The sequence below is a fragment of the Chaetura pelagica genome, unplaced genomic scaffold (assembly GCF_000747805.2).
Source record: "Chaetura pelagica isolate M959 unplaced genomic scaffold, ChaPel_1.0 scaffold531, whole genome shotgun sequence".
NCBI classification, from domain to species: Eukaryota; Metazoa; Chordata; class Aves; order Apodiformes; family Apodidae; genus Chaetura; species Chaetura pelagica.
Window position 1 is genome coordinate 4,563,281 of NW_009952362.1, and position 19,370 is coordinate 4,582,650.

Below are 19,370 nucleotides of genomic sequence, written 5' to 3' on the forward strand. Positions count from 1 at the left end.
AAGAGTTAAACCAGTTTGTTTTGCTTTTTCTTGTACCTTGATAACGTTGAAAAAGTATACATAAGATACTAAGCAGTTTAGCCATGATTTAAGACTTGTTATTCTCATTTTAAAAGCTGGCTTTCAAATTTATCTTGCTCTCATTCTTCACAGATGAGATCACTACTTTTAAGTATCAGTGCACAGTTTTTATACAATTTCTTCAAAACTGACCAATTATCTCTCGTTCATCAACAAATGAAGGCAACAGTCTCCTAGAAAAACAGAAAGGGAAAGGGACGAAGTTGTTTTGTTTAATAACATCCAGGAAAATACCCTCTGTTTAATGTCTTTTGCTTCTGGCAAAAAGCCTGACACTAACAGTTTTGACATGAAAGTCTCTCACAGGCTTCCACAGCTCTACCACTGTACAACCTAGGTCAATTAAGAACCACAACTTCTATAAAATCTTGATTATGGCATGCTGCAAAATGCTGCTTCTCCAAGAAGAAAATCCCCTTCTCTCATGCTCTTAAAGAAAAGCTGACCTGCTTTAATGATTCTTCTGACTTAACTGAGCCTGCTCAGAAACATAACAGTAGCATCAACGTGGGATTTCTTGCAAAACACCTGAGACCCTGCAGTGGTCCCAGTACCCTGATGGGGAAGCACACAGTTTCCAGTTTAGCATTCTCACAAGCTATACAATTAAGTATTTCCTGACTTCTGTCTCTATTGAGCATCCACTGCTCCTGCAATCTGTTCCTGTGATCCCCCTCTCTCAGCCACTTGGACAACTGACACATTTTCCATCTTTTGAAAACAGCTCAAGCATCAGTGTTTCTGAAGGACTCCAGTATAAAAGAAGGTAGGCAACTGACTTGGGCAAAGCTGTTGATGTCTGTGGAGCTGTCAGATTCACCCAGACACACTGATCAGCAGAATTCAGCCTATACCTGACAAAACTGCCTCCTATACTGGGTCTGAATACGTGTTCACCCTGAAGAAAGGCATAAGGTGTTTAGTAAGGCTATTCTTGCTCTTGTTGCTCTGTTGCCCCTCCAGTTCCCCTCCTGAGGCAAGCTGCAGGGTAAGTTCCCTTATGGCAGTCACCCTAGAGCCTTCCCTTACCCTTCACACAGCTTGTGCTCTGTAATGACTTCATACTGCAGTTTCTGCAACCGTCTTAGGCTTCCCATCTCTCCTTAACCCAGTCTCCTCACCACACTGCCCTGTGTGGAACCAGCAGAATTTTAAGGAGCTACAAAGGCCCCAGAGACTGACTTCGATACCTCCATGTTGCCTTATCACAACTTCTAAACAGTTAAAATACACAGACCCAACAGAGAGGAATATTGTTTGTTCTTAGGCCATATTACAGTCCTGCAAGCCTACATCTTGAAATAATCATATCCTTACTGATGAGACTGATCCTCAAGAACACAGTGCCTGATGGCCTGGGTCTGACCCTCAACTTTCCTTCATTGCAGGGCTTTTCTCTGTAGCTCGTGTCCTGCTATTTTGAATACAATCAGCCTGCAATATTCATGCTTACAATCACATGTCATCATTTTTTCAGAGTAAATTAAAATGTACATCATCCAATTCAGCAAAATGTGTATTCATTCTGATCTGCCACAATTTGGGGGCTCAGTGCTTTTTTAATAGAATAATTTAGTATTCTTTCAAATTAGACTCCTCAGGAACAAAAACATTTCTCAGGTTTTGATCTATTAAGAGGTCTGGATTTCTTAAAATGAAATTTGATTTTCTGAGGTTCTTATGAGCTAAATTTTCTTAGTAGGCTGCTATTCCATGTAACAGAATAGTCTGCAAAATGCACATAAAACAGTAAGAGCAATGTCAGATTCCCTGCAAGGCAAAATAAGGTAACAAGGACACTTGGCTTTGCTCTAAACTTTAAGAAGCCTAAAACACACATGCTTATATAAAAGGCACCTGAAACTTCTAGATCATCTTATCCCTAGAACCAGATGAGAAAACATGGTTACATTATACTGCTTTGCAATGGCCCCCAAAACATACAAAGCTCACTGGTGGGTAATCTTCTGACTGTAGGTATGCACAAACATTTACCTCTGAACACACATTTATATTATTGATATAAGAACTGGCTTCCAAACTGCTTATGTTATTGGTAATCCTTAGAAAGCAGATCATGCTTTCTTAACACTTGTGTGAACTTTTACACCATGCATACTTTCTTGACACTAAACTGAGATGTAGTACAGTAATATGCTGTAGAAACAGTGGTTTAAACTCAAATTTGTGTTTTTTAAAAAAACTCAGTATCATATAAAATCATCACTAATGACCTGCTGTAAATTGAATTCAGCTACACAAATCATGATCAGAACCAGTACCTTGGCTGGTATGAGTGCACAGTCAGTACCCATCACTGACAGTAACAACAAATACTGCTGGAAAGTGCAAATAAATTGCACAAAGGCAGGAATCTCCAACAGGAAAGGATATATGCAAGTGTCATTCTTTAGCGTGCGTGCCTAAGGTTAAGGAGGTTTGATATTGATAATCCATTTCAGAATTGGATTAACTCTGCAGAATAACCCCCACAGTCTGTCTTGGGACACTTTGGCTCAGGGAAATCAGTGGGAATACAGTAAAGATTCACTAAAGAGCTCCTCCATGAGAGGTCCATGAAACACCAGATCAAAGCAGTTTCCCACCCATCAGTTAATTTGCAGAGCAAAGCAACAAGTTGTTTGTCTTGAATTCTTGAGAGACATGACAGAGCACCTCACCACCTTTAAGTGTGTGCCTTAGCAATACAACACATAGCAAAGCATGATGCAGGTCCATGACCCCTGAAGATGAGGCAACCCATCATGTGAACACAGGACATATACCACCTTTACATTTAAACTGGACTAATCAGTTTTCACTGTGTCAAATGGCAAATTTTATTCTGATTTCATAATAAACTACAAACAGGACTTTAAAAAAACACCTAAACCAGCCCTGCAAACCTACCTCACTCCCAACAGCCATTTCCCAGTCCAGTGTCCTATCAAACAAACAAGAGAGGAACTCACTGAAAAGATAAAATGTTTTCCAGCATTTTAAAATAGATACAGGTATGCTTTCCAGGTAGATATGACTTGGCTACATAGTGAAATATATTCAAACAAGCTTTTAGAACAAACAATTTATCACCTCAATCCAGCTTCTGGAACTATTAGTGCTTCTGATTTTATCTGCTATCTAGAGAGGTCACTTGTTTCAGCATGTAAAAACTCATATTTGAACAGTAGTAGCATCATCACAAAAAATATTAAGCAGGCCTACAACAAATTGATATTCCAAACTGAGCAGGCATAGCTGATTCCAACTTGTGCACCAAAGGGAATTTTTAAAAGATAACTAGAAAAACTATTTTTGCTGCTGCTGCTCCACAGGGTTTGCTCACAGTTAGCTTACACCAAACCAGAGGGCATATTGCAGCTGCTTCACAGTAGAAAGTCACATATTTAAAGGAGAGTTTGCCAACTTAAAAGATAAACAAACATGACTGAATTTTCCAAGTATTTATGTATAGTGATAAGCTAAATCAGTTAATATTTTTGCATTTTACAGTTTAATGTTAGTATATTTTTACATTGAAAACTGCACAGACAGCTCCACTATCTAATTCATGTGGTAACAAACCAGCATTCCTTGGTACCAGTGTTTCTGCATCCCACCATAAAGACCCACCCTTTAGAAGAAAAATAATTGAAAACTGAAAAGCAAGATAACCACAATCTCCCATTCTAACATGGTCTTCTTTCTTGCTCAGATGCATCTCATCTGCATCACCTGCATGAAGAAGATTTCTGCCTTCCTTTCTTCCCTTCTCCTCCCATGAATTATTTGCCTTTTTACTGAAAAAAAATTCCTTAGAGATCTACCAAACATCTGTCATTCTCTCCAACTAAAAGCCATTATTTAGGTCCCTGTACACAAAAGTCTACCTAGTGATATCCCCACCTCTCAGGCATAAGGGAGAAGGAGCCAACAGCAATTAGCATTCATCCTCTCCTCAAACAGTACATGAGGGATGAGCGGGAGGGGATGAAGCAAGGCAAAAGGCCATGCCCCAAGCTTCTCTCTCCTCTTCTGCTCCCTCCATGCCCCAAAGCCAAAGCTGGAGTGAGTGAGGACAGCCAGTTCCTATGCCCTTCTTCTCTCTGCTCTGAATTCTTCCCACTATTTTACCTCTTCCATAAGCAGAGCAAGCCCAAGGAATAGCTTTCAAAGCAGAACAGCAATTTCTACTTCTCTTTTCCCCATCCCAGTGTCACCAATATTATACACAGTAGCAGAAAGACTAGAACTTCTTCAGCTTGAAACCAGCTTCTACCTCAGCATTACCTGTACCTTCCTGCCTGCTGTGGTGGCTCTGGACACCCCCAGGCTGTGGGAAGAGAGGGTCATCATGCACTTGAAGCAGAGGAAGGCTATCTACACCTGCTGTCTTACTTCAGCCCTGCCCAGGAAGGGGACTGCATTTCTCCTTCAGTTGTTTTATTGAAATACCAAGGTTATACAACCACAAACGATGGACACAGTAGAGGAAGTTTCAATCAGATACAGAACAAAAGCAGGGCTCCCTGTAAACAACAGTGGGGGATGTGTAGCCACAATATATTCTGTCCAGTCAGACCTGCCTGCACCCCTCAGTGTGACCCAATTACAGACCAAGTGAGACCTTTTATTCAATTCCCCTTAACAGCCTTCTCACTACTGCTATTGCCTATGTATATGACCACAAAATGTTCAGACTTTCTTTCTGATTAAAGCTGATTTAGCTCATCTTTCTTGCTACTATCCAGTAACAGCAGTAACTGCAATTTTGTTTATTGGATAATAGATAACAAAGAATTTGGGCGGATAGGGAGCAGTGAGCCCTACAGAGGTGAATTCAGCTGCTCTCAACCATGCTACATTAATGCAGGTTAATGCTAAACCACTGACATACTACTGAGAAAATTAGCTTGGAATGATCTCAAACAAGAGCAACAATTTCTCCCACAGCTTATAGAAATCTGAAGCAGGAAGCCAAGGGTTCAAATATCTTAAGTAAAAATGTGGCAGTGATTAAACTGGAGTAGAGATTCTAAAAACAGGCAGAGGATGAAGGACTGGTGACCTGGTCCTAATTGATTATTACTTCTTAAAAAAAACAACAAAACAACAACAAACTATCCATAATTAAGGAAGTAAATGTTATTAAAGCCTTACACACAGAGGGAGTTTCAACTATACTACATTCAGAAAAAGAATGGAAAACAACAAAACAACAACAACAACAAACTATCCATAATTAAGGAAGTAAATGTTATTAAAGCCTTACACACAGAGGGAGTTTCAACTATACTACATTCAGAAAAAGAATGGCATTTTTGCAGCAGTATTATACAATCAATCTATATTTACATTGTGATAAGTATTATTATCCTCCATATACTTTTCTGGACTAGTCTTAGTTATTTTCCATTTCTTTTTTGTGCAAGTCCAACACTTTATACTTTTAGTCATTGAAATTCAACAGCATGATTTCAAACTATCTACCAGACTTATCAGGACTATTCTGCATTCAGACATTGTCCTGCAGACGAAAGGCACAATGTTTCTCAACCTGGATTACCACAGATTTTAAAAGTGTGCTCCCTATTCAATCATATAAGTCAGTATTATAAAATAAAACCATTAAAATTAGAGGGACTGAGGTCAGGAGAGTTTGCTCACTTGAAGGAATCCATTTGAAAAGCTATCAAAAATATGAACCACCTTATCTGAACTAAATGAGAAGCCTGTTCACCTGCTACAATGCCAACAGAACCTGGATTTTTCTCTCTTAATATCACCACTTGCCACATTCAAGATTGCTCAGCTTTGGGCACCTGACAAGTTCACTCAGTACCATCAAAATCTTGTGGCTGTAGGCCACACCAAGTACACATTCTGTGGGGAGCTACTAGGAACACCATTCAAAGATTATAATAGGAATTCCATCTGTGCCTTCCTCCTTTCTGGCCGGGTGGTAAAGAAACTGCAGATGTCACAGTGATCTCGGGCACTCCTTGGTACAAAGAACAGAAAAAGCAATGGTAACAGTGCCTGTTCATTTCCCTAGCTGGAAGTCTAGCTTTCTTGCCATAACACAGCAAGAAAACACTACTCATGCAAGTGCGGGAATTTCCGTCTGAAAGAGCAGGCAAAGACTCACACATTTATGTGCCAACTAGTATTTTATAATTGGACCTTTAATTTCAAACCTTTCAAGTCCATTCCTCTCAACAACACCCTAACTGCATCTTTCCTCATATCATGTAGATGTCTTGGACCCCTCCTCCCTAAAAACATACACATGGAAAAATCAGACCTTATTTTCATCAGATCCTGATTTCTCATAGGCTAGAACAGATTAGACTACTTCAGCTGGAAGGGACCTAGAACAATCCTCTAGTCCAACTGCCTGACCTATTCAGAGCTGCTAAATTATGTTTTTTAAGGGCATTGTCCAAATGCCTCTTAAAGACTGGCATGTTTGGGTGATCAACTACCTCTCTAGGAAACCTGCCACAGTGTTTGACCACCCTCTTGGCAAAGAAATGCTTCCCAATTTCCAGTTTAAAACTCCTCTGGAGCAGTTTTGAACCATTCCCATGTCCTATCACTCAATAGCAGGAAAAGTACATCCCTTTCCAGTTCCACCTCCTTTCAGGTCAGGTTCTTTTCCACTAGGGAGCTTTCCCAGACACTCCTCCTCAAGCCTGTAGCATCGCACAGGGTTGTTGTGCCCCTAGGTGCAGGATCTGGCACTTGGCTTTATTGAACTTCATACAATTGGCCTCAGCCCATCAATGTTTGGGTCCCTCTGTAGAGCCTTCTAACCCTCAGGCAGATCAACACTCCCACCCAACTTGGTGTCATCTGCCAATTTGCAGAGGGTGCACTCAATCCCCTCATCTAGATCACTCAAGATGCTGAAGAGAACTGACCTCGATACTCAAGCCTTGGGGAGCACCACTTGTGACAGGCTGCCAACTGGATTTAACTCCACAACTACAATAACCTCACCACAACTTTTTGGGCCCAGACATTTGACCAGTTTTCATCCAGTGAAAAGTAAACAGGGTCTCAGTGCTTCCTAAGTTTTCCTGTACCAGTCCAGTCTGCTCCCTGGCTCACCACTGAACTGTTTTCAAGCTCTCTGGATTCCCTCCCCTGCTTTTCTCATCCTCTCAGGTTCCTTCTGTTTTCCTTTACACCCAACAGAAGCAGCCATTCTCACATGCACTGCTTTAAATTAAGACTGTTACATAAACAGTTACCAAACTCATACAGGAGGTCAGTTAGATAATACAGTATATATATCCTGGACAGGATCTACTTGAAAGACTACAACAAAGGGCTATGAGGATGATTAAGGGACTGGAACACCTACCTTATGAGGAAAAGCTAAGAGACCTGGGGCTTTTCAGTCTAGAGAGGAGAAGACTGAAGGGGGAATCTAATTAATGTCTATAAATACATGAGGGATGGGCATGAAGAAGGCAGGGACAAGCTCTTTTCACTTGTGCCCTGTGACAGGACAAGGGGCAATGAATTGAAACTCGAGCACAGGGAATTCCACCTGGAGACTTTCAAGACGTGTCTGGATTCCTGAGTGATCTGCCCTAGTTTTGGTCCTGCTCTGGCAGGGGACTTGGACTAGATCTTTGGAAGTCCCTCCCAATCCCTAACATTCTGTGATCCTTTCCTTCAGGTGTACACTCCTGTGGCATTCAAAGAGCAATCAGTTGGGATGGGTGTCCAAGCTCTTTCAAAACCAACTTGCAGTTTTTGCTAATCCTTAATATCAGGCATTTTTCCACAGAATTCTTTGTATCAAAGTTTGGCCTCCACAGAATTGAAGCCATGTGCTGAACCATGTACTGACCTTCCAGGTCAAGAAAGCCTTTGTGGAGAAAATGAGGCTGCCAGAAATCCCTCTTATGGGAAGCAGTGTCTTACCATCTCCCCTAGAAACAATGCAGAATGCGGATTCTTTCAGTGATTCATGCCATTCAGTAGCATGTAGTAGTGACAGGAGGAAGGCTAATTGTTTGAAACTGAAAGAGGGTAAATTTAGATTAGACATTAGGAAGAAATTCTTTACTGTGAGTGCAGTGAGACACTGGAATGGGTTGCCCAGAGAAGTTGTGGATGTCCCCTCTCTGGAAGTGTTCAAGGCCAGGTTGGATGGGGCCCAGAGCAACCTGGTCTGGTGGGAGGTGTCCCTGCCCATGGGAGGGGTTTGGAACTAGATCATCTTCAAGGTGTCTTCCAGCCCAAACCGTTCTATGATTCTTTGATTTTCATTCTATGAATGCTAGATAAAAGCAAGACATGGTGAGACCCAAAAGACTCACTTCCTGAGTACTAAATAGTTTTGCACTTGTTGATAATTCCTGACCTTCCAAATATCTAAAATATGAGCCTTTCCTGATGGTTATGTCTTCACTTATGAGCAGCAAGGAAAATATTTAGCAGATATCCAAATGTCTGGGACAGTGTAATTTCTCATCTGTCTGTAAAGCCAAATACAGAAAGCAAACTGTATTTCAGCAGGGTATATAAAAGCTGCAACATCTTGTAGTACTTGAGATACCATAATCCTGAAGCAGTCACACAGCCTAAGATACAGACTCATACCTTTTGCATCTTGAAGTCTCATACAGCTTTTACAATGAGGCCCTTTTCAATGATCATTCCTCTGTTTTTGTTCTAAGTAGGTGAGATTTTGATCCAATTGGTGTAATTTAAGTCAAGCTGAGACACTAAACACCTTGCAACCTTTCAGCTAGCGTTCTGCATGGCAGTGGAAGGCAGTACCACAGTACCCATCCTATTGAATAGTAGCATCCAAATTGTAGGATGAAAGGAAAAAGAGTCCTAGTGTTTATTTGCATTACACATTGCAGCAGAACACTAAGCAGAACCTGTCCCACTGTCTGTGTTTGCTTACAAATCAGTGAAAACCAGCAAAATTTGCAGATTTATAATTTAAGCCCCATACAAAGTAGGAGAAAAATGCACCTGTGCAAAAAGGTGGCTCCCAGTCTGCTACAATAGGAATGAATTTCCTTCGAGTCCTACATGAATCGATCATGTGGCTGGTGACCTTTCAGTCAATTAATTTTCAGTCCTGAACTGTGATTTATAAACATGCCTAAATTGTCTGTAGAAGTTTTCTCCAGAATACCAATGTGGAGGGGCTGGCAAGGCAGAATGATAGCTGTTTTTTCTGGTTAACAGCTATATTATATATTTGCCTCATGTTTTAGCAACACCTTAATTAAAATTTTAGTTTTAAAATAACTGATTAATCAGAAGCAGCAACTATATGAAAAAGAACATGGGTTTTGGTCAGTATTACTCATACAGCATGAAGTTTATTTGGTACAGAGCTGACTAGCAAAAAGCTAATTGCACAGAAGTGTTATCTTGCACTAATGAAATCACAAACTTGAAAGCAGATCTGTGAAAAATACTTGTCCACCACATACAACCATTCAGTACTAACATGTTGAGGAGCTGAGCAGAGCAACAAGTAGCAATCTGCTAAATTCAGGCAAACATTCCAGCAAATTTGGGTTATCAAAACTGAGGTCCATAAAGCAAGTCCTAGAGGTGAGCATCTTTGAAATTTATCTGAAAGCTTCAGATTACCATTCATAGCAAATTTAACAGATTGGAGATCCCAGAAAATGCTCCTTTTTAAAATTTGTAATGCATTGCAACAAATTCATTAAGCGGATAAATTCCAGGTATAGGTCCTCCCACCACCAATAGCTCTATGAAAGAATGAATCAGCATTCAACATTAATTGAAAGCACAAACCAGACTATATGCATAATTATGAAGAGCTTCATATATGCTCACATTATGCTACATATTTGATTCAGCTCTATTCTGCAATTTTTCAAGAGTTATAGTAGAATTAGAAAAATATAGGTTAAAAGAAATATAAAAGGCATGGACTGACTCCCTCACAAAGATCATCTAAGTAAATTATGACTTCTTATCCTGGAAAACAAGGCACCTGGATAAAAGGTGCAACAGAATTCTAATAAACTTACAAGAGACAAGAAGAAGGTGACCACCAAAAGATTTTAATCACCTCTTCCAATTCAAAAGTGAGGCAGCTTCAAATGAAACTACCTGACAATAGGTTTAAAGCAAACAAAAGGGAATATAGTTTCAGAAAACCCATAGGTATGCTCTGGAAGACAATACTACAGGATTTTGTGCTTTCAAAGGGTGTTTCTAGCTTGACTACATCTGCAGATGAAGGCCCCCTTTGTTCCAGGATGGACACAGAAAGAGCTAAACCTATATCCATCAAATGGATTTTGAGTATTCAGATTCTAATTTGTCTTTTTATTCTTCTTTCCCTCCTCTGTCACCTGAGCACAGTTGCTGTGATAAAATATCTGGCTATACAAAAATTAAGCTAATGATAGAGCAATTTTGCCTATCTACCAACCAAAAATCAAGATTCGAGGCCAGTCCTCACTTACCCAGATCCTCAGGAGTGTCGAATAACTGCTCACATAAGTAGTAGTCATCTGGATTCAAGTAAGGCAGTTGCTTCAGCAAGGTCTGCTTAGGAATGAGATATAAGACCTCTGCTATGTCCCCATCCTCAATAATTGACATCCGTTTGATCGAATTTCGAAATTTCACCTTTTCCAGCACCAATTCTTCTGTTTTACTTGATCCACACAGCTTCCCAAAGCTGTTTAAGATGGGGAAAGATGGCATTTTTATTCAGAAGCAGCTAAGGAACGGAACCTGTAGTGCATGTAGTCAGTCTGCTACTCACGGCACACTGCCCTTACCAATCCTTCTCTTTTCCTCTTATCCAGCAAAGGAGATTAAGGAAGATATATTTTTAGTGATTATCTTCAAGAGATTATGACAGTATGCTTGATCAGGTTGCTGCCATCTAAAACTATTGTAATCAGTTGCAACTAATCCCTGGGAATTAAAAAATTGGAAGCAAAACCATAAAGAGTATCTGAAAATCAGATTAATATTCAGGACAAGAGAAAGAACATAACTGAGGTATACAAGAGGATTAGTTTAAAATCAAAAAACCTTGTTGTATCAAAAATCTTATTACAGAAGAATCATCATCATAAGCTACAAAAGCACATCTGTGCATTTAATCTGCCATGCCCATGTTCCATGCAGGTCTGTACGTGTGCTGCTGTAAAAAGGTTAGAGTAAAGGTGGAGCACGTTGGTCCTTCTTTTTTTAAGGAATATACAAAGGCTGGCTAGCATCATAAGGTGGGCTAGCTTCATAAGGAGATTTCTTTGGAGAAATCCTTTCTGCAGCTTTCACTGCTTATTCCAAACAAAAGCATTTAAGTTTTCCCTTAACTATTAGGGATTGCTTTGCTTGTGCTCTTCCTCTCCACTTTCCTGTGTGGCTGACAGGAGAAGCATTGCAGATACTGTGCCAACCCTTCCTGCTTCCCTTACAAGAAGTATTTACATTAATCCAATTCCAGAGATTTGCTAATCTAATCATCTGATGAATATTTCTCCCTGGGTAAAAGCAGAGTTGATCATCAGTGGGGCTCTATAAAGTCACAGGAAATTCCAAAAAGAAATATAAAAAACACCACACCAAATCCCCAAAATAACCCATAACAAAAAACCTCTGTCTAAAACAACATTCATAATCTGCAAGAGAAAGTTACAGGTAGATCCCAGACCAGGACCTGCTCAGAGATAACCAGATAACTCAGCTAACTCCCAGAGACAACTGCATAGTGTTTGGCCCAGTCTTTCAATTCCTCTTAACATTCAGAGATGTCTATGGCTGCAAATGGACATGCTGCAATAATTGCACTACTTCTAATAAGGCTTTTGCTAAATTGTGAAAATAAAATCACCAATAGGCTTACTGAACACAGTGAGAAACTAATTCAATTTTTCCCTCAAAACCTAGAGTTCAAGAACTGTTTACAGATGGGGACAGGTTTTAAAGAGAAGACTGCCTTATTTACTATTTTTAAGAGAAAATACAATCTCATATATCCAGATTTTGATAATCTATTATTACACACCTCCTATGAGGTCAATTGTTTTTCGTTTCTCAAGTACTTCTACCTTATCTTGAAAAAAAGCCAGAAATCACAATTCCTGTTAAACAGCCATTCTCCTGGGATTTATAATAAATCACAGACACAGTGGGACAAAGCCAAAGCACCCACCGTACTAATTTTAATAGGATGATGCTCATATGTATTTGAGGAAGGGCTGGCTCAACAAATACAGCAATTCAAGTTTTGCCTTACAGTATCTTCTGTCAGATCAGAGGATTCTCTCAGGTCAGAGGTCTCAGCAAACACCATGGTTTAAGTATTCCCTCTAGGAAATGAAACTTTGCAGCAATTTTTCAATCTTTCCCAGATTTCACAACCTACTGACCTGCACACCACAGCCACTCAGTGGAAAAGAAAGATCTTTTGAAATTCCAGAAGCTTCTACCACTTCAACTGAAGGTGTATCACCATGCTGTGATTAAAGCAGAGGGGTGACTCATAGAAGACAGCTGGATGCACTCTAACACAAGTATCTCTCAGTTTAGGATAAGAGAATCATTTATTGCTGGATAATCAGAAAAGGATGTTGACATCTGACAACAGCAGTGCCAACTATCCAGCCTCACTGACACGTCAAGGTGGACTTTGCCCTTGAGGTAGGTGAGGCAAAAGCACACATTGTCCTGACATTAACTCTGCTGCTGAAGTTAATCCTCAGAAAGCAGAAAGGTGAGCTGTACAGTTTTAAACTCCTGCAACACTTGCAACAGCTTGGCTAGTGTTTTACGGCCCTAACATGTCACTATAGAAGCATCTTGCTTGATTAAAAATAAGGTCCTCTTTCCTCTGAGAAAGGCTACTCTAATGATGCCCTCGCTATTGCTGTGCTTGTCTGACAACTACCATTTCAAAGACCATACACTAGCTGCTGCTTATATCACAAAGAAAAAAATTGGTTTTTTCTTAGTGTTTTTTCAAGCACAGTGTGTGTCTTTAAGAGCCTTCATACTGTTAATGGGTAATATAAGAGGACAAGAAGTAGAAGTAAGCAAAACAAGACCAGGAAACATCACAGTGGCTTTCCAAGTCAGATGAGGGCTGTTCAGAGCAGTTGGCTTCAAGGATCAGATCCTTCTGTCCAAGGTAAAGGACAAGGCCTGCGACAGCTTTGTACCACACAATTAACAAGAACTGGGAGTCAGCCTTTGCCACTGTCTTTTTGACTCTGGCTATCTCCTACCACTTAAGTCAAGCACTTGATTAAGTGGAAAGCATTGATTTCTAATATTCTTGCTGAGGAGAAAAGAAAAAGGCAGAAAACCAAGGGCACAACTCTGCCCTTATATTTCTTGAAACATATTCTCCGGTATCCAGGGCACCCAACCCAGTAGCCTTGAGGAAATTTCCTCACTATCTGCTAAGTAGCAAACTATTTTTAAATCACAGCCAATTCAAAGCTGTGCCTAATCCAAATATTCAGTGCTGGGGCTTGAGCCTTCACAAAGCACAGCTGGAGGTGTGGGCACTTTCCAGAATGGTGGTTTTCACAAGGGACTGGGTATGGAAATTGAATTAGTCAGATTAGCTACTTTAAATACTTTATCTCATTACCAACTTTATAAATATTTTATTTATAAGTTTTTTCATCTGTCTCAAGACCATTTCCTATTCAATCCCCTTTGAATTCACTACACCAACTGGCTGCCCAGATGATAAAAACACATATATGTTTCATATACAACCAGAAATGGAGGCTTCTGTACTAATACTGCTAGAACAGAAGTAACAAAATAAAATTTGACTGCAATCCCCAAACTGCTCAATGGAATACCACACAGTGAATAATAGCAAAATATAGACACCAAGGGCTAAAATCATAATAGAAAAAATATCCCTTCATCCTCCTGAGCAACACAGAGGATTAAACTGGCCTTTCAACTAAATAAAAGCCAGAAATGTGTAGTGCACTAATGTTGTCCTTAATTGCATCTGCCATCAGAATTTAATTTCTTGCAAATGAATATCAGTGTGATTTTATTCTTGTATTGAAAGCAATGAAAACCCTAACCAAAAAAAGAAATATCAGTCAGTCATACTAGTTTAGCAAAGAAGAATCAAACTAAAAACGCAGAACACAAGGTAAAACAAAATCAATTTTTCCTTTTTCCTCATAGCACTGCAGAGGGTAACATATTTATTGCACAGGTAGGTAGCCCCAAATAACATTTCATGCATCTATCCAAGGCAACACAATTATTTTCTCCCATGTGAGAACAAGAAGGAAATAAAAAAAAAACAAACGCCCTTCATAAATGACAAACGAGCAAGCACTATACCTATTTATAACAAGAAATACAGTTATCCAAGTAATAAAATAGCTAGAGAAAGCTAAAAGCTATTCTAACACTCATGTTCACACACAAAGAATAAAGAAGCAGAAGCTTTCTACTTGTGGTAAAATTACTCCTTAAGTGCAGCTTTTTCACTTTCCAGAGACACAATTACCTTCCGCAAGACTGCAGGTTGGTATACAAAACACTCAGCTACTTACTGCAAGCTTGAGGAAACACTATCCACATAAATGAGAATTAAAAAAAATAAAAATAATCCACATTAACATCTTTAATAGCATTACCTAAATGTCCAAAACAGGCAGCCATCTTCTGGGCATACTGACACAAGCCCTTCTCACTGCATGGTTCATCACCAAGGCACTGTTCACTCATTGCTTCAGAAGAAGCTGCCTTTCTCTCCAAAGTCAACCAACTACAGCTTGCTTGAGACTGATAAGACAGAGCTTCCTCTTCCAATGCATGTCCATTAATAATTCAGGTACTACATAAAATTTGCTGAGCTTTAAAAACCCGTAGTGCTAAGCTACTTTGTGGCTTTTGAAGTAATCATATTTTAGTCCTTAAAAAGTATCTCACTTTCTTATATTCCAATAGGCTACTTAAAACATTTCCAGATTTCAACAAAATCCATTCTCTTGCTGCATAAGGAGAAATACTGTTGGAATAATGTTCAGATCAGAGAGACATTTGAAATACTCACCCAGCTCAAACATAGAAACAGAATTACCACCACTACTGAAATGTGTTACAAAATACTTCAGCAAGCACACATGCTCACTGCTGTAAGAGCACCACTAGTTCATCAAATATTATTATTATGCACCATTGTCAGTGCTATACATTTTCTAGGGATTAAAACCACAATAGAGCCCAGGTACTAACATCATCATATTTTCTGGTACTTTCCTAGCACAATGTATTTCAGAATAACTACAGCACCAAAGCCAGAAGCAACAGGAAGAGGGCATTTTCTCAGTTCACCTCCTGGGGCATGAAGCCCAGCTAATCTCATTGCTAACCTGGCTGAGAAGAAAATACAGGAGAACTGACTCAGCAATTCCACTCCAGGCCACCTGCAGGGGCCACACACACCTGTATCTGTTCTGCTTTTCAGAGGCAAAGGCATAGCAAGCACACTGACTAACTAGGGTAGAAAGCACATAAGAAAATCTATTACAAATCACACAATCAGTCACACCTACTTAGCTAAATACCTGCAGAAAGGCTTTGCCTATACTCCCTTGACTCAGTTGACCATTATCAATGAAGAGCACAAATATGCATAAATACACTCCTTGTACACCACAAGTGTTTTTCCTCCATCCACTTCATGCTTGCTGCTTCCTCACTAAGATCATACCAAAACAAGGAAAAAAACTGAGTGAAGATCATATAATGACTACAGATGTCCATATGAAGCACTGTTACAACTAAGTAGACTCTTTAAAAAGAGATCTGTGCTAGTACACCTAGATATAAATTCTACTCACAATAGATTGAAAAGCCTTATAATTAATATTTAATATTATTTCAACAATTTATTATCTATAAAAGTATAAGATATATTTTAAAAGGAGTCTGAGGCTTTGGCATCTTTTGTTGTGCTAAAGGCTGTGAAGGAGCCATACACATAGTAATTTTACAGACCACAGGTCCCTATCAAGTTAGTTTACTGTTTTCAATCCATAGAAGGTTCCATAAGGTAAGCTATACTATTACCTGTGGCAGGAGGAGCATAAAAGACCACAGAGTCACAGGATATCTCTATACCACCCGGGGACAAAAAAAAAAAAAAAAAAGAAGAGGGAAAAAAAAAAGGCTTACTGAAAAGGGTTAACTCAGGTTGAAGTGATATTAAAAGTAAAATGACGTGTGATACATCTCAGCTGAGCAACCCGATTAAGCACAAGTCTCCTCAAAAGGCTTGTTGTCAAGCTGCCAAGTCATGGTTTTTCTTCATTGCTGTTATCACTGACATTTAACTAACCATTAGCAAAACTCCATCCAAAACATCTGTTTTTGAAGCACACACATGCAAAACTGTTACAAAGTCTGTCAAGTTCATGAAGTCTGTGAAAATCTGTATGAAAGAGCAGTAGCAAGTTCAAGTCTGAATAGCATGAAGCTACATTTATATCATCTTACACTGCATCAATTTATTGCAATGTCTATTCTTCTGTTACAATTTGCAGCCAAGAAAAATCCCAACTAAATTTCTATCTCAGACTTAACTTAGACCACACAGTGACAATTTCCTTCCCCAACTGATGACATTTGCAAAATCTTTCAGCTGAATTAAAGCATTGTGCACAGCTTCCTGTTACCAACTATGTGTGATAACTTTCATTACACATGAGCCTTTGGTAACAAAGGACCAGCTTTGCATTGCATTGTGAAGCTGTACAGGCAGCATAACAAGCTCTCGGGAATGCTGTTCCCTTTGCTGTACATTCAGAAATTGAATCTGACTCACTTCCCTAAACCCCAGCAGCCACTAAGTTTATCATTCAGTGAAGCATTGCACAGAAGGATTAAACAAACAAAAATATCTAAACAATATGCTTGAGATTACATCTAATCATCTTTTTCTTGGACAAAAGAGAGAGCAACATCAGCCACTAACCACCACATGCAATTATTAACTTGGCTGAAATAGTACACAGGAAAATAAACACCAAATGAAGTATTTTCATTGTGATAGGGGGGAAAAAAGCCAATAATGTAAGTTAACAAAGTACTGTCTATTACCTCTAGAGCCTTAAAAAATTTCTTTCAAGCATCAGGTATTGGCCACTGTCAGAGATCAGATACACATCCACTGAAAACCAAAGAATGGTTTAAATCAGTTTCATAACTACATCACTTCTATATTGGATAATCCATTTCCACTAATAGTACTGCAAATAAACACATTTCTTAAAAGCATCTATTAAGCTTATCTAAAAGCAAGAAACAAAATTATCTGTAGAACTTCAAATTCACTGACATAAACCAAAACACTAACTTTTTCTACATTACTGTCCTCTGAAACTTGAACTGTAACAACTTTCGCTTTCCTTTTAATTCCCAAATTCATCAATTGAAACATTTTACAATTCTACCAAAAGATTTTCTCAAATTATTTTTCCTACCCTCTGCAGGAATCTCATATCTCTGAAGGTTATCCAGTTTTATTTTTAAAATTATTTATTCTACCAGGTGCAAAGCTAAAGCAGAGGCAGACAACTAAACCCCGCAAAATGAGCAGTGACTTCAGAGGCAGAGAATTAAACATTCATGTATTCAGAACTGGACCTCAACCTGTCAAAGGAACCAAATTAGTGGCTTCATCACTCCTTTTCCATCATTTGGTCTTCACAGAAAATGAATTCCACAATCAGTGCTGGCAATAGCCATTCTTAACAAAGCAGGAAACAATTAGAGATATTGAATCTTGAGGAGTCCTTGCTTTCTAATACCTATACCTAAAGGCATTTTTTCACCCAGGCCTCCATTCCCTTTCCCACCCTGTTCATGGTTGGCTACTGCCACTACCCAGAAATGAAGTGCAATTTCTGTGGCACTGCACCTGCAATGCCATTCTCCTCTTACTGACCCAAGGCCCCAGGTACACCACACGATTGTCACCAACATCCATAGGAATTACTGCCACAAAGAAGAGCAGCCTATGGATATCCCATTCCACTCTTTAAATCTGTAGCAAAACTACTCTCTAAAATAATTTTTTTGCATTTAAAGCCATCACAACAACTACCAAAGTATCTGCTTCCATAATCAATTACTCAAATCATTAATAGTAAGATTAATACTAGGAAAGTAAGACTGAAGGGCTGCAATACTTACTTGGGATCTGAGAAATATACAGCCTCCGCTCTCCCACAGACTTGCTGTGCATCACTGGGCTATTCCCTTAATCTCTTTCATTGTGTTTCCCTGTATCACTTTCACCCCTCTCAAGGGATTTGTACAAATGGGTACATTAAAGACTGAAGTTTTCAGATTCTGTGATAACAGGAACAGAAGTACCACAGATAATAACACTAGGGAGTAACTGGTCAGCATCAAAAAAGAGGTCATGTAAAGCACAGCTGAGTGCTTCTCCTTGATCTTAATTACCTTTGACTTCATTACCATATTTAAAAATTATTTTCCAATAGATTGCAGGCCTTATTTAACACTAGGAGTACTCATTTCCCATGGAGAATCATGTTAACAGAGAAGGCTAACATAACTAATTCTGTACATCTCCTCTGATCTGAAATTTCCATTTTTAGCTATTCTGCCCCAAACAACCAAAATCACCATTACTCTGGTTGCTGTGACTAGAAGACAGCTATCAGGTTATGACAAAAGGCATGATTCAACCAGAGGCTATTTACCTTACTTTATCAATTCCAATGTTCATTTCAGACTAGTCATGAAAAAAAAAGTCTCTGTTCTCAACTATTTTCAGACTCAAAATAACAGTGCATACATTAATGGATCCATCTATTGTATTATTACAAGATGAGGTGGTTCAGCATTTTATTTCCTGGCAGCACAAGACTAATCTATTGATCTATAATGCCAAAAACACTGCACCACATATTCTTACAGCAAACCCAATCCTTTTTACTTACATGTGGGAAAAAAAAACAACAACTCTAAGTGCTGATTGCTGATGCAATTTTGTAGGTCAGATAATAGTGAGAGCTATATGAAATATAAACATAAAAACTGCTGCTCCCCACAAGACTGTAGGATTGAACAATTGGTTCAACCAAACAGCTCAAGTGCTTGGTTATCACAAAGCTTATAAATAATCCCATTATTTCTGTGGGGTAGAGCACCGTGCTTGAAGTTAAAGAGACACCAAAGCCACTCTAGGGAATAAATAGCAAAAATTACCCTGGCAGAAGCTGGCAGTCCTG

At 39.2% G+C, this 19,370-nt stretch overlaps 2 protein-coding genes across 2 annotated transcripts in view; one reads left to right on the plus strand and one right to left on the minus strand.

The window, feature by feature from the left end:
- ABLIM1 (actin binding LIM protein 1) overlaps positions 1-10,812 on the minus strand; it is a 128,339-nt gene extending 117,527 nt beyond the window's left edge. The window contains exon 1 of the mRNA XM_010007943.1: positions 10,569-10,812. Coding sequence (XP_010006245.1) covers positions 10,569-10,812 — 244 coding nt within the window. The remainder of the gene's footprint in view (positions 1-10,568) is intronic.
- Positions 10,813-11,225: 413 nt separating this feature from the next.
- FAM160B1 (family with sequence similarity 160, member B1) overlaps positions 11,226-19,370 on the plus strand; it is a 104,799-nt gene continuing 96,654 nt past the window's right edge. Inside the window, exon 1 of the mRNA XM_010007944.1 lies at positions 11,226-11,270. Coding sequence (XP_010006246.1) covers positions 11,226-11,270 — 45 coding nt within the window. The remainder of the gene's footprint in view (positions 11,271-19,370) is intronic.